General features: G+C 41.7%; 1 protein-coding gene across 3 annotated transcripts in view; it reads left to right on the forward strand.

Moving 5' to 3' along the window:
• poc1a (POC1 centriolar protein A) overlaps positions 1 to 25,095 on the forward strand; it is a 54,905-nt gene that overhangs the window by 24,567 nt on the left and 5,243 nt on the right. For 2 of the 3 annotated variants that reach the window (XR_013130835.1, XM_077005392.1), the window contains exon 10: positions 16,890 to 17,216. Coding sequence is in view for 2 of the 3 variants with exons in the window: in XM_077005392.1 (XP_076861507.1) it covers positions 16,890 to 17,216 (327 nt within the window). In the remaining variant the exon portion in view is untranslated. Of the gene's footprint in view, positions 1 to 14,781; positions 14,856 to 16,889; positions 17,217 to 25,095 lie in introns of those variants that run through there. The other variant, XM_077005407.1, reaches the window with a different exon arrangement.

A 25,095-nucleotide genomic window follows, 5' to 3' on the forward strand; every position in this document is an offset into this window, starting at 1 on the left:
GCAATAATGTCAATTTAGACCGAAAAATATGTAATAATGTCCATCATGGTGTAGGCATCCGGTTAGGCAGGAGGTGGCCGGCCAGGATGGATCACTTGTCTCTCCTCATCTCATTATTCCTCAAGCAGGCGGGCAGCCATTTGGAGAAATGAAACAGGGAAAATTAGCTCTGTATGAGGACATATACAGGACAGGTAAAATTATAAACATTTCTGGAGTGTGGCAGCAACTCCGGCACTAAGTTAAATTATTACAGCCTAGCTAAAAAAAGGCAGAACCAGAAGGTAACATAGGCTTGGGGGCATTCTGAGACAATGGCATCCGTCCACTGCACTGTCAACAAACTTGAGTGACCACGAGCAGTGACAGGATGACAGCACCAGTACCCCAGTCTACCATAAAACCCTTCGTCTATGAACCCCTGGATCTGTACCTTTATCTAAGGGGGATATTAATTTTCAAACGCTAGACTAAATAAGTGGGTTTTCAACCTAGATTTAAAGATTGTGACTGTGTCAGAGTCCCGGACACATTTAGGAAGATTATTCCAAAGCTGGGGGGCCTTATAAGAAAAGGCTCTTCCCCCTGCTGTTACCTTGTTAATTTGTGGAACTAATAACAGACCAGCACCCTGTGATCTTAGTTGACGTGGGGGTTCATAGTAGGAAATAAGTTCCTGGAGGTATTCAGGAGCAAGCCCGTGTAGTGCTTTATATGCTAATAATAGAATTTTAAAATCAATACGAAATTTAACTGGGAGCCAATGCAGGGCTGATAGGACTGGTCTAATATGCTGAAATTTTCTAGTTCTGGTCAGAACTCTAGCTGCGGCATTTTGAACTACTTGAAGTTTATTTAGATTCCTATTTGAACATCCTGACAGTAGTGAATTGCAGTAGTCTAGTCTAGAGCTAACAAATGCGTGCACCAATTTTTCTGCATCATCCTGTGATAATGCATTTCTTAATTTGGCAATGTTGCGGAGATGTAGAAAAGCTATCCTAGTAGTATTATCTATATATTTATCAAATGATAGGTCGGAGTCGAGTATGACGCCTAGGTTTTTGGCTACTGTGCCAGGTGTAATGGGATAGTCTGCAAGATTAAGCATTAAATTTGGAATTTTCTGTCTTGCGGCCTTAGGGCCCACAAGGAGAACTTCTGTTTTGTCCTCATTTAATTGTAGGAAGTTTAGAGACATCCAGCATTTATATCTCTTACACAGGCCTCAATTTTTCCTAAACTGAGTTTGTCATCGGGTTTGGCTGATATGTAAAGTTGAGTGTCATCCGCATAGCAGTGAAAATTGACACCAGGTTTGTTTATAACTGTGCCCAATGGTAGCATATATAATGTAAATAATAGTGGTCCTAAGATGGAGCCTTGCGGGACCCCATATTTAACCATTGTACGTTTGGATGAAATATTATTGAGCTCTACAAACTGATAGCGATTTGTTAAGTAAGACTGAAACCATGAAAGGGCTGTGCCTGAGACTCCAACCCAGCGTTCTAACCTTTCTAGCAAGATCCTATGATCAATTGTGTCGAAAGCTGCACTAAGATCAAGGAGCACTAACAGTGATACATATCCTTGATCTGATGCAAGGAGGAGATCATTTGTTACTTTAACTAATGCTGTTTCAGTACTGTGATGGGGCCTAAAACCAGATTAGAACTTTTCAAATGTGTTATTCCTATGCAGATATAGGCATAATTGCTGGGCAACAGCTTTTTCTATGATCTTAGATATAAATGATGTGTTTGAAATGGGTCTATAATTAGATAGCACAGTCGGATCAAGATTTGGTTTCTTGATCAGAGGTTTGATAATTGCTAATTTACATGATTTGGGCATGTGACCTATTGTAATGGATGAGTTAACTATAGTTAGAAGAGGTTCAGTTACAGCTGGTAATACCTCTTTTAATAACTTTGAGGGAACTGAGTCTAATGTGCAGGTAGTACAATTTAAGGAAGAAATTATTTTCTCTAATTCTGATTTTGGGAGTGGATGAAAAGCATCAAGTTTTTCTCCCGGTATGTAATTTAAATCAATATCAACCAAACCAGATGACATACCAGTTGTATTGCTAATAAAGGGTTTTATATTTTGTCTAATATTCTCTATTTTATTATCAAAGAAATCTATAAATACATTACTAGTGAGGTTTACTGGAATCTGAGGTTCTGTGCCTGCTTGATTTTTTGTAAGTTTAGAAATAGTATTAAAAAGAAATCTAGGATTGTTTTTATTTTTCTCTATCAGTGAGGCTAAGTATGCTGAGCGTGCTTTAGTGAGTGCCCGTTTGTAGTCAATAATGCTATCCTTCCAGGCACAGTGGAATACTTCCAATTTAGTAGATCGCCATTTCCGCTCTAATTTACGTGCTATTTGTTTTAAGTTTCTAGTTTGGTCGGTGTACCATGGGGCGAGCTTTTTGGATCTAGCTTTTTTATATTTTAGTGGAGCTACTATATCTAGAGCTGATCTGCAGGTATTCTCTAAGTAGTCGGTTAGACTATCTAACTCTCCTGGATCGGATGGCGAGTGGGCTAAAGCAGTTAAGTCAGGGAGGGTTTCAATAAACCGTGCTGCTGTTGATGAATTTATTGAGCGCTTTAGACACTGCCGAGGAGACGGGCGGGTATTTATGTTAAGGTGAAAATCGAATTTTACTAAATAATGATCGGAGATTGCTACGGTTTGCGGGAGTATGTTTATATTATCTACGTCGATACCCAGCGTTAATATTAGATCTAGGGTATGATTTCGATAATGTGTAGGTCCTACTACGTTTTGTTTAATGCCGACAGAGTTCAATATAGAAGTAAAAGCCCTTGTCAGTGGATCCTCCGCATTATCAAAGTGTATGTTAAAGTCTCCTACCATTATTATTTTGTCACTACATACTGCTAAATTTGCTGCAAAATCGGTGAAATCGTTTAAGAAATCTGAGTAAGGCCCTGGTGGTCTGTATACATTAGTTAGGGAGAATGTACTTTTATTTTCAGATGGACTAATAACATTAATAGACTGCATCTCAAATGAGTTTGAGATATCTAAGTATTTCTGATGAATTTCTAAACAATCACGATAGATTATACATATTCCACCTCCTCTGCCTGACAGTCTAGGTCTATGTATATAACTATATCCCACAGGAGTGGCTTCGTTTAGAGTTAAATAATCACCAGATTGAACCCACGTTTCAGTTAGACAAAGAATATCAATTTTCTGGTCTGTTATAAGTTCATTTACAAAAACTGCTTTTGAGTTGAGCGATCGAATATTGATTAATCCAATTTTCAGATCGGTCATATAGGTTGTAATAATTTGATGTGAAGTCTGAATATTAGTTAAAAACTTCGGGCGGACTATTTTCTTATGATTTAGTTTAACCCGGGGCACAGACACAGTCTCAATCCTAAGGGAACTTGGTGACGCCTCTAAGCAGCTCGCAGACAGGTTTAACCCGTTAGTCTGCGGCCTGGTCGCGACCCTGGACAGTCAGCAGCTCCTAGTGCTACTCTGCCGACTAGCTAACAGGCTATGGGCTATGCTGCAAGATAACAGGGCAGCGCCATCCCGGGTGGGGTGGACACCGTCCCTGCCTAAAAGACCAGGCTTGCCCTCGAACTCTTCCCAATTATTAATAAAGCCCACTTGATTTTCTGAACACCACTTGGACATCCAGCGGTTTAGCGACGTGAGCCTGCTGTACTGCTCATCACCGCGCCGCATTGGGATGGGGCCAGAGCAGATTACGGCATCGGACATCGTCTGGGCTAATTTAACCACCTCTTTAACATTAGCCTTAGTCACCTCTGACTGCCGCAGACGTATATCGTTGGCCCCTACATGAATCACTATCCTAGAAAACCTCCTATGAGCTAACAATCTAAGGTTGCCACTAATGTCCGGCGCTCTGGCTCCCGGTAAACAGCTGACTGTAACCGCTGGTGCCCCTACAGCTACAGCTACTTTCACGTGTCGGACTATAGAGTCTCCTATGACCAGAGTCTCCTCAGCGGGTGTAACACTGAGCGGGGCAAACCTGTTGGACACGTGAACCGGGGAGTGGTGCTCTGGTGGGCTAGCGCTGGCGTTAGCGGTAGCTGCAGCCCTCGCTCTCCGACTACGCCGCCGAGACGTCACCCATTCGCCCCGCTGTGAGGGCTCTATCGCCGGAGTCGCGGAGGCGCTAGTTCTCCCTGGCGCGTCCACACCTACTACAGACCCTGTCTCTCTATCCCTCAATAATGAGTGGACGCGTCGCTCTAAACTTTCCACTTTCGCCACGAGAGAATTTACTAGTTTGCACCTCTGACAAATACTATCACTATTACTATCAGTGGCGAAAGGGTCTAGACTAAACATGCCACACTCCGAACAAGGAAACAAACCAACACCAGCCATGAATAAATCAAAACACTTACCGTGTCTAGCCGATATATAAACTTACGCTAGCTGATTTGTGAAGGCAGAAAGTTGGTCAGCGGCCGGAATAAAACCTGTAAAATGTATCTAGGAATGCAAAAGGTAAAGGTTAGCACGTAAATAGATTATTATACTTTAGAAAACAATTTCAAAATTCGCTCCGCAACAGCGTCGGTCAGCAGGAAGCAGCAGGAAGCAGCGTCGGAAGCAGGACCCATAAATATTCACCTTAAGGGTGATACACGTACCTTTGTGACTTAACTACTTTGGAGTAGTTGCCAGACATATCTGATTTATGTAGGAAATGATGTGTATAATTTACAACACCTTTTTCTTCTCATTTACCTTTTATGAAAGGGGTATTTGGTACAAAGGTGTCAAGTAGTAATCTGGATGTTTCCTCATTGAATTAACTCCTTGGGCAGTCTGAACTAGCGTTTACAGGAGAGCTTTCATTAGTTTCCATCTGTTACCCTGCCTTTAATAAGTGAGTAGACTCAGGTGTGTGAACACCTGACCCATATGAGCTTATGCTGAAGTCGTACTAAGCAGGAAAGTAACAGGATGGTAACAAGATAGTAACAGTATGGTAGCAGGATGGTAGCTTCTTCCAAGGCATCCTGCTGAAATTTTGCATCTTGTACTCTGCAACATGGGAAGGCTCAAGTTAGGAAGCTCTGAAGCTAAATATAATTATAAAGAAGTGATGAATGTATAGAAAATAAACAAATGTTGATCAGCACTATTTTTTGCTTAGGCTGCTGCATTGAAGCATATGATGTTTCAGCTGTAGCATAGAAGTGATGGAGGAAAACACCATTAGTGGTGGTTAAATATTAAAAGCCCTTGTCAGGTGTCTGTGGTGGACAGCACAGCTCAAAGCAGCAGTCACCAGTGAGGGAGGAGAAACGCCGGTGTTGGGTTTCAGCTTTTTTCTACAGTTGCAGTGTTACTTACATCAACAAGGACAAAGACAAGGTTCCCTCTAGCTGGGCCATCCTGCCCCACTCCACCTGATTCTATGGTTACATGGATCAGTGGCAGGCAGCTTTGAAGCGATGTCTGGTTACTAGTGTTTGAGAAAGCAAAACATCCCCATTTCTCCATCTGTTTACCCTCACAAATAGAGGACACGACTGCAGAGATAATTTGATTTGACTTTTTTAAGACCACACTTTGCTAGACTCAGGTTCTGCAGGGGGTGGAGCACCCCAGGCTTAAAGGACCCAGTGAACAATTGGCACTGATTTTGTTTTGTTTGTCAATTAACCGGAGTTACATGGCGTTTAATTTGATCCTTTCATTTCACATTGTTTTCTGAGGGACTGAATGTAATTGGCCTAGCAGTGAAGTGATACTGAAAAGAGAATAATTCACATTTCATAGTTGTATTCTCATTCAGTCTCTTATATAGTCATCCAGTCTTATACTCATCCAGTCTTTAATATACTGATTCAGTCTTGTATACTCTTTCAGTCTCTTGTATACTCTTTTGGTCTTGTATATTCTTTCAGTCTTGTATACTCATTCATTCTTATATATTAATTCAGTCTCTTATATACTCATTCAATCATGTTTGTCAATGCATCAATCCATTTTAAGTCTTCAGAGAGCTTTCTGGAGAAGAGGCAGTAACTTCATGAGCTGTTGAGTTCTGTAAATGTCAGCCAAACCCTTCAATACGCTGTAATTCACAGAGAGGCTTTTACCATGGCATTAATGGTCTTTAATATGTTCATTATATTTGCCAGGTATAATCATAGGAACCTAAGGACTTGGCCAGTGTCTTAACAAAACAGGAGTTCTGTCCCTTTGCTCTGAATTTTAAGCAGTGTTAATATGATGTCCATGTCTCCCTGCTTTGCACTTTCTTTTGAGAATAACTTTCAAAACCATAGGTTCTATTCATCATATAATGTTTAGTGTCAGAGTAGAAATTAAGTAAGTAAAAAGTAAGTAAAATTTTAGACCAAGAGCTGGTGGGCAGCAAGGCACCTAACCCCAACTGCTCCCCGGGCTAGGACTAGGGCTGCCCATCGCTCTGGGCACATGTGATCCACAGCCCCCTAGTAATCACTAGTGTGTGTGTGTGTTCTAACTGCACAGATGGGTAAAAAGCGGAGGACAAATTTTGATTGCGGTGAAAAATCACAATTGACAAAATATGGCACATTTACATTTCACATTTCAGCTTCCATTATCTTGGGTATAAATCTGTCGGGGGCACAGACAAGGACTTTTGACTTTCCCTCATTTAGCTGTAGAAAATTATCCGCCATCCAACTTTTGATAGAACCTAAACAACTAATCAGCAACTGTATCCTAGAGAAATCTTCTGGCTTAAAAGAAATATACAGCTGAATATCGGCATAATGATACGAAATGCCATCAAAAGAACTCAGGATATTAAGGGCAGCATGGTGGCTTGGTGGTTAGCACGTTTGCCTCTCAGCACTGGGGTCTTGGGTTCAAGTCCCTATCTGAGTGGAGTTTCCATGTTCTCCCCGTGTCTGCGTGGGTTTCCTCCAGGATCTCCGGTTTCCTCCCACATTCCAAAAACATGGAGGTTAGGTAAATTGGCAGTCCCAGACAAATTCTCCCTGAGTCGGTGTCTCTCCCTGAGGCTGTGTCTGTGTCTCTCTCTGTTCAATAAAAACAAGTTGTTGTCTGAGTGTGTGTGCATGAATGTGTGTGTGCTTGTGTGCCCAGTGGTGGATGGTGCTCTGCCACTAGGGTCTCTCCTCTCTCCCCTTCCTGCACCCCATTCAGTCCCCCATGGGGCTGTGGATCCCGGTAGAGAGTACGCTGTGCGCAATTGGCTGCCGCTTCTCGCCGGTGTGTGATTGGTTGTCTGTAACATAGCTGTGTTAACAATTGTAAAGCGCCTTGGGTATCTAGATAAGGCGCTATATAAATTGAAACATTCATTCATTCATTCATATGCTGCAAAGGAAACAAATATAACAAAGGCCCCAGGACAGAACCCTGAGGCACACCACAAACAATGGAGGCTGGGGCAGACCTAAACCTAGAGGAGGCCACACAAAAGGAACGTCCAGATAAATATGAAGTAAACCACTCTAAAGCAGAATCAGATAAACCCACCCAATGTCTCAATCTATCAAGCAGTGTTTGATGGTCAACAGTATCAAAGGCAGAGGTGAGGTCTAACAACACCAGAACAGAACATTCTCCTGCATCACTATGTGACAAAATGTCACAGGAGACTCTAAGAAGCGCTGTTTCTGTAGAATGGAATCTACGAAACCCGGACTGATCCTTGTCAATGATGATGTGTCTGTCCATAAATGATATCAGCTGCTTAGATACAACCTTTTCTAGGATTTTGGATAGAAAGGGTAATTTTGAGATTGGTCTATAGCTATTAAAAATAGAGCTTGGGTTTCTTTAAAAGTGGGTAAATGACAGCGTCCTTACAATAGGCGGGTACTTGACCAGAAACCAATGAGGTATTAATTAATGACAGCATACAAGGGCTAATATGTTGAAATACATTTTTGAACAAAGTGGTAGGTAGAATGTCCAGAGGGCAAGAAGAAGTATTAATTGAATCCACTAGTTTTTCTAGTTCACTTAAAGAAATCGGAGAAAAACTATCCATAACAGGCCGAGTTGGAGCAGGTACAGTCCATGAGGAACCTGATGGGGTAATATTAGATCTTATGTTACTGATCTTATCTACCAGGAATGAAATAAAATTATTACAGTCCTCATTTGAATAGATTGGAACATCGGGTGGAGCAGGAGTAAGAATATTAGTAATTGTGTTAAATAACAGTTTAGGGTTCCCTGTACTCTTTATGACCAGGTTTGAGAAGTAATTTAAAAGGCGCGAGGTAACTACCTGGCGAACAGAGGATCCAGTGACATAATAAGACAAATTAAAAAGAATACAGTGGTGATCAGAAATAAAAATGTCTTTGGAATAAATAAAATCCACATTTACACCCAGGGTAAACACAAGGTCCAGTGTATCTCCTTTAGCATGTGTGGGGCCAGACACATGCTGGGTAAAATTAAAAGACTCCATAACGCTAATGAAATGCAAAATTATTGCATTTTGGGTTTGTATGTATATTGTAGATTAAAGTACTTTAACTAATGTTGTTTGTACATGGTGCTCTATGGAAGGGATCTGTTCCAGAAGTGAGCTTGAAGGATTTTTCCTTTGTTTTCTTTCGGATACACATCGGATACCACATATTTGGTACAGACTGTTAAAACTGTAACAGCATGTACATCAGAACCTGTAGATGTGCCTATGAAGTTTCTTCCTTCATTAATACACCTCGGGTTAGGTTGGGGTTTACGGTTGTGTTTGGGTCAGAGTTATGGATTAAGGGTTGGGTTAGGGTTTACAGTAGTTTTAGGTTAGGGTTGGGGTCTATTTGAAAAGCAGAACAGTGGACTTGCATGAGATTATCAGCTGTCTGGCATGTAGGTTTGCAGGTATGTGTGTCTGTTTTTAAAATGTAAAACGTTCCTAAAACGTCCAGTCAGTGGTGACTGTGTTAGATTTGGCTTTGCTACAACATCCCCTAATCTGCCATTTTCCCCACCCCTAAATCTGAGGTTGATGTAACACACACAGAATTAGCTGTGTGCTGTCAGCATGAACGACTGAGCTGAGCTGCTTACTATGCAGCATGAAAAAGCAACAACAAATAATTACTAACTCAGTAGTCAAAATGTGTGCGATGTGCACATACACACACAAATATACACTCACCGGCCACTTTATTAGGTACACCAATGCAAAATGTTGAATCAGCCAATCACATGGCAGCAACTCAATGCATCCACACATGGCCAAGTCTGATGGTCTGATGGTTCAAACCGAGCATCAGAATGGGGAAGAAAGGTGATTTAAGTGACTTTGAACATGGCAAGTCTGTTGGTGCCAGACAGGCTGGTCTGAGTATTTCAGAAACTGCTGATCTACTTAGATTTTCACATACAACCATCTCTAGGGTTTACAGAGAATGGTCCAAAAAAGAGAAAATATCCAGTGAGCGGCAGTTTTGTGGGCGCAAAGTCCTTGTTGATGCAAGAGGTCAGAGGAAAATGGCCAGACTGGTTTGAGTTGATAGAACGGCAACAGTAACTCAAATAACAACTTTCGTTACAACTAAGGCATGAGGAAGAGCATCTCTGAACGCACAACACGTCGAACCTTGAGGCAGATGGGCTACAGCAGCAGATGACCACACCGGCTGCCACTCCTGTCAGCTAAGAACAGGAAACTGAGGCTACAATTCGCACAGGCTCACCAAAATAGGACTATAGAAGATTGGAAAAACGTTATCTGGTCTGATGAGTCTCTATTTCTGCTGCGACATTTGGATGGTAGGATCAGAATTTGGCATCACCAACATGAAAGTATGGATCCATCCTGCCTTGTATCAACGATTCAGGCTGGTGGTGGTGGTGCAATGTTGTGGGGGATATTTTCCTGCCACACTTTGGGCCCATTAGTACCAATTGAGCATCGTGTCAATGCAACAGCCTATCTGAGTATTGTTGCTGACCATGTCCATCCCTTTATGACCACAGTGTACCCATCTTCTGATGGCTACTTCCAGCAGGATAACGTGCCATAAAGCGCAAATCATCTCAGACTGGGTTCTTGAAGACGACAATGAGTTCACTGTACTCAAATGGCTTCCACAGTCACCAGATCTCAATCCAATAGATCACCTTTGGGATGTGGTGGAACGAGAGATTCACATCATGGATGTGCAGCCGAACAATCTGCAGCAACTGTGTGATGCTATCATGTCAGTATGGACCAGACTCTCTGAGAAATGTTTCCAGTACCTTGTTGAATCTATGCCATGAAGGATTAAGGCAGTTCTGAAGGCAAGGTGTACCTAATAAAGTGGCCGGTGAGTGTACATACACCCAAATATGTATATTACTCACACACACAGACACACGCATGTGTGTGTGTGTGTGTGTGTGTGTGTGTGTGTGTGTGTGTGTGTGTGTGTGTGTGTGTGTGTGTGTGTGTTTGAGAGAGAAATGAGCAAAACGAGACATTAGAGATACATATATACTATTTCCTGTACCTTAAAGTCAAACTTTATTCATTTGAGAGCAGTAACATGACCTCTTTTGCCACCCATTTGTTGCCTGATTGTTCTGTGGTTTAGGGGGTGTCGAGCTACAGTTACATGATGTTTGTAATCCTGTAGCATACCTGGTAGAGCAGGTACATCCAGGTGCTAGCAACACCATGGTTGTTATTGGGATTACATACAGTTCAATATGCATTGGTCACTCTGGATAAGAGTATATCCTAAATTTTGAAAAGACAAAATTAATTTGAGGAAATTTGAGAAATATTACAATTTCATGTCTTAAAATTGTAGTGTGTGAGTTGTGTGTTTTTTTAAGTCTCCATGTAACTGGTTATTCTGGTTAGCTGACGTATGAGGAACGTGTTCTCGGGCTCATTCTTGTGTGGGTGGAGTGGACACTGTGGAGTTCCCTGCTGTGTATGGAGACATCTCAAAGTCCAAGACCATTGCTGTATTGATCTGAGATACACTTAAAACACAGCCCTAATGATCTAATAAATTTCTGATCATATAATTAAGATGCCATAAAACAGCACACACAAGTACAGGACTTGGTTGACAGGATTAGGTGATTGTTTCAAAATTGTTTGAAAGTGTGTAAACATTTACTACTTTAAATGGTTGTATGAAGGCTTAGATTAGCCTAAATGGGTTGTGTTCTCAAACAGAGAAAGTAGCTCCTTCTAGACCAACATCTCCACAGCTATGAAGCAGAGTGCTGGGGGATTCTGTGTGCGACTGCTGAACTAATTCAGGGCCTGGACTGCATCTAGTCACTAAGGAACACAATGAATTTCATTTTATGTCAGATTCTACAATGTTGTATTGTCTATCTTATATAAGACTTCATGCCGTGCCATTAAACAGTACATGTCAAGCATAATGCATTCCTTGACTGAGAATGGCCAGGTCATAGTGGCCGCTCCAGGCCAGGGTGCCACTGTGTGTTTTATACAGGCCTTCAGATTTTAGAAATGCTTTTTAAGTGACAAGATTTTAGAATCTTACTGATGAACAATTTTCCAATCTGTGTCATTCTTTAAACTATGTATTCAGTAAGAATGCTGTAATGTTAAAGTATATTTATTATGATAATTTTATTATTGTATTGTTATTGTGACTGCACAGTGTAGCATTAGGGAAAGTAAAGGAAGTATGAAGCATGTGTAGTCATGTCCTCTATTTGTGGGGGTAAACAGAAGGAGAAATGGGGATGTTTGGCTTTCTCAAACACTAGTAAGACAGACATCGCTTCAAAGCTGCCTGCCACTGATCCATGTAACCATAGAATCAGGTGGAGTGGGGCAGGATGACCCAGGTGCCCAGCTGGAGGGAAAGATCCCATCAGATTTGAAGAGCTGTGCAGAAATCCGGACAATTTCAAAGGATTCCCATACTTTTTCTCACGACTATACCATCTCCTGAAATATTTAGTAGCGAAAAAATCTCCATTGTTCATTTCCAAAGCTTCATTCTTCTTTCAGCACAAAGACGTAGGCAGTGCCGTAATTACAACGCTCCCATTAGCCACTGGAAGCCCTGTAGAAAGGGAAATGTTGCTCCAGGGAGAGAACCCTTATGTGATGTCTATCCCATAGGAACACACAGGAGCACAGATAAATAGATAAAACCCCATTCGACCTTAAATACCTTCTGAATCCCCTTATTGTTGTTTGAATGCGTTTAATGCCTGTGTTTACTCCTAAAGTACAGTTTGTTCAACACTGACTACATAATTTTCTATTATTATTAGTATTGATAATGATGATGATGATGATGATGATACTCGAGATTTATATGATTCTAGAACCCAGACACAATTACAGAAAGACTACATGGGAAACACAATATACATAATATAAGAATAACAAGATTATTTTTCTCTAAATACTAGGGCAGAGCCTAATCACACAGTTTCATTTTAGTATATGTCCGCATGTGTGATTGTGCCATCATATACTGTGTTGTGTAGGGATAAAGTGAGTATTTAAGTAATCAATTTGTTAAGTATACAAAGTATTAAAGTGAGTATTACCGTCTCAGATTCAGGGTTCATGGTGTGCTAGTGACTGTAGGTCACTGTGTGCTGAGGAGGTTCATAGGAACAGCAGGAGAAGGTCAGGGGGACATTAGGAGCCGTTGCCATACGGCTCACCTTCCCTCTAAATGGGGAGGTACAGACGGGCAGAATATTAACGTGTTAATGTTTTAATGTGTTATGTGCCCTTGCAAATGTCAGCTAAGTGAGGATTTGTATTTCAGATGAGGTACAACTGACGAGTTGAAGAAGAGGGACGTGAAACATGCTTAGCTCAGGCACATGTTTGCAAACCACTGCCTTCCCTGACTGGTTATATTTATGTGAAATTGTGGATGAATTGCACTTGCTACACTTCATCGAAGATGTTGGAATGTGTTGCAGTTTCTCTTTGGACTTGAGTGGAATTAAATTTAATTCCATATACCATAATAATGCCATAATAACAAAGCCGGATGCTTCTTATGCCCTGCACGAGAGAATATTTGACATTTCTCAGATAACTCAAACGTATGTGCAAGAGTGTACATGATTATGCTGGATTAGTCTGAATGGCAGCAGATGAGTTTGAACATTCTCCAAGCAGGTTAACGGTACATAACTAAGGGAGTCCTGCCCTGGTCACGTGTTATCCCAGCATTTATGTCACGGTTAAACGCTCTCTGCCTACATGTGTAACATAACCCCTTTCCTGTGCTTTGGGGTGTGTGCATGTGTGAGTGGGAAGCTTGATGAATGGGTGTCTGTGCAGGAAGCCCGTTGTGATGGCTCCGTCAGACCAGTGCGATTCAGAGTTTCATTGGGGCCCCAGGAAATTTTCCACTGTTGGTTTTTCCAGTCCAGGTGATTCATCAGGAGGGTGTTAGTGTGTGTGTGTGTGTGTGTGTGTGTGTGTGTGTGTGTGTGTGTGTGTGTGTGTGTGTGTGTGTGTGTGTGTGTGTGTGTGTGTGTGTGTGTGTGTGCACATGTGTGGGTGCGTGTTTGAGCAGCTGTTTCACTGCTGAGCAGCAAATAGGTCCTCCACTCAACAAGACTTACTTCTGCCTTTCTGAAGCTCATGGGCTCAGCACACTCGTGTCTGCCTTCATATGGTTTTGTATTTCTTACGTCTCTCGTTTTCTTCCATTCAGTCCAGTTCCACTGTGTACTACCCACAAAGTGCTGGAGCCCTGGAGTTACGTCAGCCATGGTTGTAGTCCATCATAGCCTGCTCCATCTTTCCACAGAGAATCCATTTTGCACTACCATTTTGTTGTTCTTTCTGATTTTGTACATGTGACAATAATTCCAGCAGCATTGTTTAGATCAGCAAATATTACTTCAGTAAATATGAATTAAGCTAATATTTGATCATTTTAAACAAGGATATGTTTATCCATCCTAACAACCTATGAAGACAGATTAGAGAGAGTACCCAATACATATGGCAATTTGGGTTTATAAATGTACCTTCATGAGAGGTTAATGATTAACCAAATTGTGTTGACATACCAGTGTGGTGTATGTGCCAAAAGCATTCCATTGCCCAGACTATAAGGAATCCTGTTTTAAAGATGTTATTTTAAGCCTAAATCTACAGGATGACCCTACTGGATTCAATATAGACCGAGTGAGTGCTGCACCCAGCCACACAGCGTTTATATGAGGGTATACATCTCTGTAAGCAAATAACTGAAGTGCAGAAGCAGTCCCATTTACCAAGGACTGTAAAAATGTCACTTGTGTGCAAGTGCCCTCATCTCATCTCATTTCACTGGTGAGAGACCTGTAGAAGGATTTTTTCAGAACTACTTAGTGACTAAATATTTGCAACCTTTCCCCTATATTCAGGAAGATCAAGTACGATTGTTAAGACAATCCCTCATTGGCTGTTGTAATAAATGTCTTTCTATGAACACCAGGGATTAGTCATCAAAGCCCAGCTGGTTTAAGGGCGGTGATTAAAGATTTCCACTGGTTATGGTGTCATTATGAACTGTTGGCATGCCTCAGTAGGTTTCCACACTGATGGGAAAGCAGCACTGCTTTTGGGCAGGATGAGCTGCCACAAATTACATAGTGTAGTGACTTTCAGGTAAAGTCAGGTAAAAAAATGACTCAAGGGTGTAAATAAATACTAACTGGTGTAAATAAATACTAAAATTCATGCAGTTATTAGATAAGTTGACACCTGTGTTTCTGTGTTTGACCGTCTCTTCTCAGGAACATTGTCCTGTGTTCTTATATCACACTGCTGTCCTTTTGATTCCACTCAAAGCATTTGAAAAGCTTTGCAGGTGTGTATCCTTCTGAAAGTTCTTTTTTTTCCACATATGAATATTACATTTTAAACAGCTCCATACACATGACTGTACAGGCAGTTAACATTAGTGCTTATTATCCAATTAACATAGCTAAAGTTACCATGTAATGTACCATTGCATCCAAGTTATTCCTGGGATTTGTGGTGGGATCCCTGACTAACCAATCAGATCTCACCTTCTGATCCAGTGTTGGAAAATTGGGTATTGGGTGGGGAGAAACTTCTCATGCTGCTGTCATTCAGCATCACGCTTAGACATTTCCAGAAGTTGGAAGATCCCATCCCTTTATGAATTGTGAATCTAACTTGTAACGCCATGCCACACCCACACGTCCGTTGAAAATCCAAATGATGTCATATGGTACTACTGTAAATGCCAATGGCTTTTAGCTTTAACTAACCAAGGCTTTTTAATTTTTTTCAGTTTTTCTATATCAGTGTACTCTTAGTATATGTGTTTAAGTATGTACTTATGTCACTTATGTTCTTATGTAGTCTGTCATGAAATCTCACAAATTAACTCATACCTCTGATTAGTTTGTTTCCCCTCATTAACCACTGAATATTTACATTTTATTGAGAAAATCATGTAAAGCAGTCCTGTGTTGATGGTACAAAGAGCTGGTGTGTGTTCAGCTTAAGCTTCAGCTTCACAGCATGTGGTGCACAGCTATCCCTGTTTGCCCAGAAATCACCAGGGTCGTGCAAGCAAATATTTACCTCCCTTGGAGCAGGAAAAGGTGCTCAGACACACGCTGGCCACATGTTTCACTTTATGGCAGGACATCTGCCCTTCCTGCCTGCCACACTTTCTATGAACCCTTCATTTTTCCTCATTGTCTCTCTGGGATCAAGATGTTGTGCATATCCGTCTGTAGTGCAGGGTGCCATAATGATCAAACACTTATCTTCATATAGTCCTGCATTTGGTCTTAGTTATTATGCCCATAGTCACACTCATTTGCACTTGAGAAGTCTGCCTTTCTCTTCATATGGTTGTACTCCACAGTAACATTAGTACTAGACAAGCACATGTATAGGTTAGTGGTTCTTCGAAATTGGATAGTTCTATCTGTGATTCTCAAATTGGTTATTATTGGTTAATAAGCAAACTAATTTGTTACTGGATATTCAGTATAGCAACTATATGCATTGGATGTGTGATTAATAGGGACCTCCAGCGGAAGGCTTTTGAACTGAATACGCCTTTGCTACAGTAGCAGTTATGTTTACTAGATGGGTCATTTATATTTTGCAAAGAAAGAATGAATGAATGAGTTTTTTCCTTCATTCTTAAATGGTTGAGTTTTTTTGTCATCAGTATCTTGTTACCATGGTTACTTGGTTAAGAATACTGTGGCGGGTGTTCTGTAATGAAGAAGCAGTTTGAGTGGTCAGGGGGTCTGGGTGAGACTGAAAGAGCCAAGGGATTATAGCCCATGTTACATTTTGCCCTTGTGAATGGTGCTTAACCCCAAGATGTTCTGAGGAGAATATCCCCACAGTCTTAACCCATGAATCCGTCAAATATCAGCGACAACATGGCAGGCAGAGTGAAAAGCTTGTCATATCTTTTGGAGGAGTCATGGTGACAGTATGGGTAGGAATGCTGAAGAGGAATATATCCTACCTGATTAGGTCTGATCTGATTAGGTGAGCTTGTGGTCTGGATTCTTCTCTGCTTTTGAATGTTTACTTGCTCTGATAACTGGCACACTGTCCATCAAGTGTGCTTCTACCTGGAAGAAATATTGTCCTGGAATGTCGATGGCCCAGAATGATGCTCTGCTGTAAATACACTGCAGTAACCACAGCCTACATGTATCCCTGGACTGTAACCTTCTTAATTATTACTTTTACAGAATTATAGTGTTGTTCAGGAAAAATTACAGTATGCCAGAAATGTGAAATACTACCAATACTAAATACAAACAAAATGAATGAAAATGTACAAGATAATTGAACTGAACACATTTTAATTATACATTTTTCATTTATTTATCCACAGGTGCCCACAGAACACCCCCACTGCAGGAGCTTAAGCAGAGATGACTGTGGGAGTGGGGGGCAGCCATGCTTCTCTTCCCAGACACCCACCACACAGACCCACCCCTCCCACACACCCACCACACAGACCTGCCCCTCCCACACACCCACCACACAGACCTGCCCCTCCCACACACCCACCACACAGACCCACCCCTCCCACACACCCACCACACAGACCCGCCCCTCCCTGTCTCTGCCTTCTCGCACAGCACCAGATGGTGGAGTCCCTGCTATGCTGGCCAACACCCTGGAGCACATCGTAGGCCAACTTGATGTCCTCACACAGGTAACTGCACACCTGTCTCACACCAGTGGTATATTCTCATATGAAAGAAAAAATAAAATGTTGAGGTTGTATTAACAGCAGCTATTCTGGATAGGCGGAGTCCAGCACAGGTTAGTGATGTTCATACTCAGCTGCACAGAGTTCTGCTCCATTGTGTGATTGCTCTACAGACTAGACATATCAGAGCAGATAAATCCAACTGCTGGATATTGGTGTTCCAGGACTGAAGCTGGGACCCTCTGTCCAACATCCACTGGATGTTTAGTGCTGCAGTTCCACACGTTTTGCCGCACACAGGCTCTGGTGCTCCATCTGGTCCATGGGCCTCTTTAAGTAAAGCCCAATGGACTTACGTGTCCAAGTAGAATTGCCTTTCTTAGATTTTTGTCTCAGTTCAACTGCACTGCCACTTAATTATTTTGTCAGTCCTGAAAATGAGCAGAACGTTCCCATTTGTAAAAGACGTAGCTGCTGTGTCCGCCAGCTCAGGCCAGACTGCAGCACTTATGTGGTTGCACTTCCACTGACCCCAAAGTAATTCAAAGGTCAAAGGTCTCTTTTACTACACATGGCTTCTTTTGAAGTTTCTTCAGGGCAGTCTTAAATCTCATGTGTATGTTGACCATGTGGACCAGAACAGTGTATCCTTGAGACATCGGTCATCATGAGTTGAAAGGTCATGACTTTCCCGCTGGGTCGCTGAGTTGCACCTCTAGCCTTGGCAGTTCCGTCCTAGTCATCTATTTTTAGCCATTTGGCATTCATCTCAATTTTATTTTAACACGTTTCCTGACTTAAGAGAAAATTCATTTCAAAATGTAACAATTACATGTATTTAAATGTATTGTTAATTTAAATATTCAGTATTAATTTGTGCCATGTAACATTTTGTCTTACTTTTGCAATACTTTACTAAAACAACCTCTGTAAAATGCTACAGAACTAGACATATTAAATTGGAAATTCCTCTTGGAAAAGGTGGAATTTTACATATTTCATGACAAAAGCTACAAGTAATATTACTCGTTTATAGCGAACATAACAGCCCTGGACAACCAGTCATGAGATGTTGGAGATCCCTTTATTGGTGCAGGGTGCCTTGGTGCAGAGTAAAAATCTAATCAGTGTCTAAAGAGCAAATTAAATAAATATAACTTTATAGTACTAGCTATGGAATATTACTTGTAAGATTTACAGTTATCCATGCATTGGTTGTGGAGGGAAAGTCATGCTACAGGAGGACCCTAGAGAAAAGCAAAAATGCTAATTCTCCCTTGGTAAAATATGCTTTATTGTCATGTTTGAAATACATGACCAGATATTTTTAGCAGAAGTATTTGCTGTATGAACTCCACCCTTTTCTCTCTTGGTGGTTGGCCCTAGCCCTCACCCCTTTTCTCTCTCGGTGGTTGGCCCTAGCCCTCACCCCTTTTCTCTCCCTGTGGTTGGCCCTAGCCCTCACCCCTTTTCTCTCCCTGTGGTTGGCCCTAGCCCTCACCCCTTTTCTCTCTCGGTGGTTGGCCCTAGCCCTTACCCCTTTTCTCTCCCTGTGGTTGGCCCTAGCCCTCACCCCTTTTCTCTCCCTGTGGTTGGCCCTAGCCCTCACCCCTTTTCTCTCTCTGTGGTTGGCCCTAGCCCTTTCCCCTTTTCTCTCCCTGTGGTTGGCCCTAGCCCTCACCCCTTTTCTCTCACTATGGTTGGCCCTAGCCCTTACCCCTTTTCTCTCTCTGTGGTTGGCCCTAGCCCTTACCCCTTTTCTCTCACTGTGGTTGGCCCTAGCCCTCACCCCTTTTCTCTCTCTGTGGTTGGCCCTAGCCCTCACCCCTTTTCTCTCTCTGTGGTTGACCCTAGCCCTTATCCCTTTTCTCTCACTGTGGTTGGCCCTAGCCCTTACCCCTTTTCTCTCACTATGGTTGGCCCTAGCCCTTACCCCTTTTCTCTCTCTGTGGTTGGCCCTAGCCCTTACCCCTTTTCTCTCACTGTGGTTGGCCCTAGCCCTCACCCCTTTTCTCTCTCTGTGGTTGGCCCTAGCCCTCACCCCTTTTCTCTCTCTGTGGTTGACCCTAGCCCTCACCCCAAGCTTCCATATCTGCTAACTCCTCCCCATTTTCAGCTCAAAGCGAGCCACAGTACCCCTCTCTGGTTCCATTCATGTTTTGGGGTCCTCGCGTGGTGAGGCTCTGTCACTTTTGTGACTTTTTTCCAAGTGACCTTTGTAACAGGTTTGGTATTTGCTACTAGGGCTGCTGCTGATGTTTCTGGCTTATTAATGGATTTAATTTTGGAGGGGCACAGGGACCTCGTCAAAGGGGCACAGAGACATTCTTGGAGGAGACATTTAACAGAAAGTGTGTGTTCAGAAACCATTGCACATGGCTAAATTTAGTGTGTGCTGCTGCCTGATGACTTTGAAGTCAGGCAAGAACCAGAGAAGTGGAGGCAGGTTGGCTAGTTTCAGAGGTGTAACATTGTGTAATACAACACAGTCCACTAAAGAAAGCAAAACCTCAACCTGGTGACACTGAAATGGGTGTGTTTACTTGCATTTGGAACTTGATCCATATGGGGCAGCATAACAAGATTACAGTGTACCAGTTAGAGGATGTGCTGAGGAACAGAAAAAAGGAAACATTCTTTAAAATAGCAGCTTGAGGTTATGAGTGCTTCTGGCATTTATATCTAAAGAAAGAGAGATTTAATCACTGAAACATAAAAGTTGTTTTAGAAAGTAGGAATTAAACATGGCCACAAAGATGAGTGAGAATTACTGTCTGGTTTGTTTGGAGTGCAGGTGCTGTACACTGTCCCAAAACCTTGCCAAAACCCGTTGATGCAGCTTTAGTTTAAGAATTTGGTATTCTTTGGTTCTTTGATTCTTTGGTTATTCTGACAGTTTGTTGCACTGAGCTGCTTGCTGTAGTTCAGCTGAGATTCTGGGGATCTAAGTTTGAATTTACATCCTCCTGCATTTCAACAAAAATAGGATGTGTCCAAGCACAGCATGGGTTGGCATGCATGGTCATGCTTACTGAAAATGTGGAGTGTTTTTGATTGTGCAGATAACTGATCAAGTTATGGCATAAATAACCCTGAACCTACCTACCTGCCTACCTGATCTTACCTGCCATTACCTCAGCAACTGCTGTTGATGCAACTACCTTCCATCACTTTGACATATGTAATTAGGCCACAAGTCCAGTGCATGATTAACTTGTAGTGTTGTGTGTATTACCTCTCTGTGTAGGAGTTTACTCACTCTGTATAGGTGTTCACTGTCTCTGTGTAGGAGTTCACTGTCTCTGTGCAGTGAGAGCATATGCTGGTGGTGAGTCGGGTTAGTCCGGATACCCTGGTTGTCAGTGGAGTCTTGCAAACAACCAAGTGATCTGTTGAACTGCAGACGTTTTAAGAAATCATTCAAACTTTTAATAGCTTTGGTGCAGTTTCCTCAAAAATTTTGTTAACTTTAATTTAGTGCTCAGTACAAATGAAAGACTAAAGTTTGGTAGGAATGAAGACTATCATTCCTTAGATAGTATCCTACAGATGGTGAACTTGATCACAAATTTGTGATTGTCATTATGGGGGATACAAAGTTATTAAGTTGCCATATTTGTCAATTGTGATTTTCACTTCAATAGAAATTTGTCCTCTGAATTTACCGATCTTTGCAGCGAGAACACACACACTAGTTGTGCACACATACCCAGAGCGGTGGGAAGTGCTAGTCCGGCACCTGGGGATTGCTGTTTTGCTCAAGAGCACCTCAGTCATCTCATCGGGCCTGGGAATCAAACCTGTGACCCTCCGGTCACAAGACAACCACCAGACCTTGACTGCCCCATGCAATGCTTATTTGCTAAACCTTAAACCAGCTCTTGTCTTACGGATTAGATTAATTAAACAACACTAGTGTAATTAGGTCAGTTGAAAGTATCTGGTCTTATAGAGCAGCTTCCATGTTCTGCTTGATGTCTCTGGGTATGTAGTTGGTAGTATTCCTGGGTAGGATTCTGGGTGTATTTCAGCATGCTTAGCGGATATTGTTTCGTGGATAACCGCTCACCACCTGAAGCTCAACCCTAACAAAACCGAGCTTCTGTACCTTCCAAGAATCCCAAATCCACGCAACCTTTTTTTTGAGAACACCTCACCATGAGAAACTGCTCAAAGCCTGTAACTTTGAACAACCAGTTACACATCTTCATATTTCTTTCTGCAACATATGGAGAATACAACCCTTTCTTTCACAGGAAGTTACCCAGGTGCTTATGTAGTCTTTCAGCATCTCAGAGCTTGACTACTGTAACTCCTTACTTGTGGGTCTTCCGCTACGGGTCATCAGACCTGTACAACTGATCCAGAATGCAGCAGCATGACTGATCTTCAAACTCTCCAAGGTCACGCATCACGCCACTGCTGCGTTCTTTTCACTGGTTTCCAGTACCTGCACACATCAGGTATAAAACCTTGATGCTTGCCCGCAAATCCAAAAATGGACAAGCCATGATGACCATGGTCAAAGACCGATCTGTACCACGAGCACTCCGAATCTCAGGTTGGCTCAACTTGAAACGCCTCACATAAGACAAATCTTAAGACTATTCTCTGTCCTGGCTCCGAGATGGTGGAACGATCTTCCACTAGCTGTTTGGACTGCCGAGTCTCTTGCGGTCTTCAGATGTAGACTGAAGACTCACCTGTTTGTTGAGTGCTTAGATAAGTACTAACACTTCAGGTAGCACTTCTTGACCTTGTAATTTACATTGTATGTTTATTTATGCCTATGTTTATTTGCAGTACTAGGTAATGGCATTGATTCCTGTAGTTTAGAAGTAATTTGGTTTAAGGGTTTCTTGAATTCTGACCTATCTATGGTACTATCTAGGATGCATATTTGAACAGATGGCAAAACGCTTTGTAAGTCGCTCTGGATAAGAGCGTCTGCTAAATGCCCAAAAATATAAATGCAAATGTGTTTCCCACCTGTAGTCTTCAATCATCTGATTTCTGTTGCAGAGGATCTCCTTGTGTCCCAATGCTGTTCTTTTGCATGTGTTGAAATTAGTGCTAACGAAAGTCTTTCTCCTTCCAACAAGGAGCCATACTGATCATGGCCTGTTCCCATAAAATCTTCAACTACTGGTATGTCTGCACCACTGCACCATGCTCATCCTGCTCAAGGAGAGTTAGACTTAGATGGCACATGGTCTGGTTTGGGAAAGTCTGAGGACTTAACCAATCAACATGCCTTTGTACCAAAGAATGTGTTTAAGTTGTTTCTCCACAGTGTGGTTCTCATTACCAAGTGGTATATTGAAAACTAAGTTTGCAATGTTATTGTTAGAAACTCAGTTTAGAACATTAAACTCAGTATAAATTAACTGCTTTGTTTTTTTTGTTTTTTGTTTTTTTTTTTTTTTTAACATGACCATTATTGCTTATGTGCAACTGATTTGGTTTATTAAATCCATATGAAGTACAGCACCCAGGTAAGCTTTCTGCTTGATGGTCTGAAACGACTACTAATTAAAATAGCCATAAGTTTCACCCACATAATGTCTTAAATAATTTGCACAATATTTAAAATTACACACATTTTTTGGGCGCAAACTAGTCCTAGGATTTTCACACACATAATTGGTGTCCAGGCACTCACAAAAGTCTGGACTTTATTATGAAGCAAAAGTGCAAGTTTGTACACTGTCATGTCCACATGCTAATCAAATTAAATTGTCTTAATTTTCACTGCCTACACATTCATATCTAGGGGGTGCTATAACACCCTAAAACTGTCCCACACACCCAGATTGTCCCATTAATGTGAAACACGTCATCTACATGCACCTACATGCACGCAGGAACAGGTCCTACAACCGTCACATCATGTCTACATGACCAACACTATCGGCCAATAAGCTTTCGGTACGTTTGACAGTCTTATCATAGGTCAATGCACACCAAACTACAATGGTATGTTCATATATACACACTCGAAGACATACCCAAATTTCAAGGGAATAGGCCAATGAGTGGTGCTATGCTAGAAAATTCAGCATTTCTCCTATGTAATTTTACTTCGCAAGACAACATTGGACTCTACAATGCAGGGGTGGGTTTCCCGAAACGTTCGTAGCGCTAAGTACTTCTTAACCTCGTACGTTTCATACGAGGTTACGAAGTACTTGGCGCTACGAACGTTTCGGGAAACCCACCCCAGACTTGTAGAATTCTGTGCAGAATTCCTATCAACTTTGCAGTTACAAATTTACAAAAATTTACACATATATTGTCACATTACATAATATAAGGTTGAACATTCCTTACTAGTCCTAGGATTTTCACTCCAACACCTCAAATGAGGTCTTGTAATATTCAGCAGTCTGAAATGCAAGCATTATGAAAAACATCTTAAGATTTTCACATATAATTAATTTTACATGGACAAACATTCACACTAAGATTGTGATCCTATTTGCTCAGTACATATTCTCACTGACATTGTGATAATCTCTGCCAAGTTTGAACCAAATCAAGTTGCTATACAGTCCAGTCTTCTCTATGTGTATACAAACCAGTATAGTGACACACACCTCAGTGACTAACACAAAAACTGATATTTGGCTTATATTCTCTCATACACATTCACACATACATACACACTTACCTCTATGTATGCATCTCAATCATGGGTTGAGCATATACACTATCATGTCAGACATGCGAGTTGAGTGTGAGAACTAACACTGTTTCAAACACTTGATGACCATTATGCACGTGCACACACCTACCTGTAGGCTTCTCCTACACACTGCCCTACCCATACCCACCAACTCAGCAAGCAATCATATTCTAACCAGTACAGACACTGATTCAGACATACACACAAACACACCACGCACATGACTACTTATAAGGTTCTTCTACCCATACCCGCCCATACGTTATGTTGTCTACCTCTCTGAATGTTTACATACTCCGAAATTGTGTTGACATATGGCGCATTTCCACTAGGGCCTGCTTGGCGCGGTACGGTTCGATACGGGTCGATTCGCAACGGAACGGTACGGTCGCGTTGTGTTTCCATTACAATGGTGAACCACCCCAATGTGGGTGGAGTCGCTGTTGGCGCGCGGGTTGTAGTGTCGTGACATCATTTGTATGCGACCACAACACCGGTCGATGCCCCTTAACACATAGCATTATTGTATCTTATTTATCTTTATCTTCATTATTGTATGTGGTTGCTCTAATTATTGATAATAATTTGGTATTACTCAAACAGGCTGAACACACCCTGCATAAAAAGCATCAGTCATACAATCAAATGAAATCAAACTTTATTATGAAATATAGATATTTAAAGTACAACATATGTAAATAATATAGTTATAGTTTAAAAAAGTGCAAAAAGCAAATTACCTAAAAATAATGTATAGCTTTATATGAAATAAATATTTATAGTACTACAAGCAACATTTTGTGTGCTTTTACTGGCGTCTGTCTCGCATGGTTCACAAGTTCGCCAAGCACCCTGAGGAAAGCCCGGTTAAAGGAAACATTTTCCACCAACAACATTTGCTGGAACCATTTCCAGTCTTTGCGGTTTGCTCCGCTGCGTCCGTTATGGTCCTTCACCGCCCGGTAATCGCTTTAAGCTTTTTTAGCTTGGACCGACCGGCACTGCTGAATGGACCGCTGGTAGCCATGAGTGGCCATTAGCGCGGAAACCTCGCTAAAAACCTTTACATTTCTAGTGCCCCCGTCCAGTTCGCCCTGGATTTTTTGATCGCTGATTATTAACAGAAAGGTTTGTACCTCGGCGTTTGACCAGGGAACAGACTTCGCTCCTTGGGTTTTAAAAATGGCTGAGGAGTCC

Source organism: Brachyhypopomus gauderio, chromosome 1 (assembly GCF_052324685.1).
Source record: "Brachyhypopomus gauderio isolate BG-103 chromosome 1, BGAUD_0.2, whole genome shotgun sequence".
NCBI lineage: Eukaryota > Metazoa > Chordata > Actinopteri > Gymnotiformes > Hypopomidae > Brachyhypopomus > Brachyhypopomus gauderio.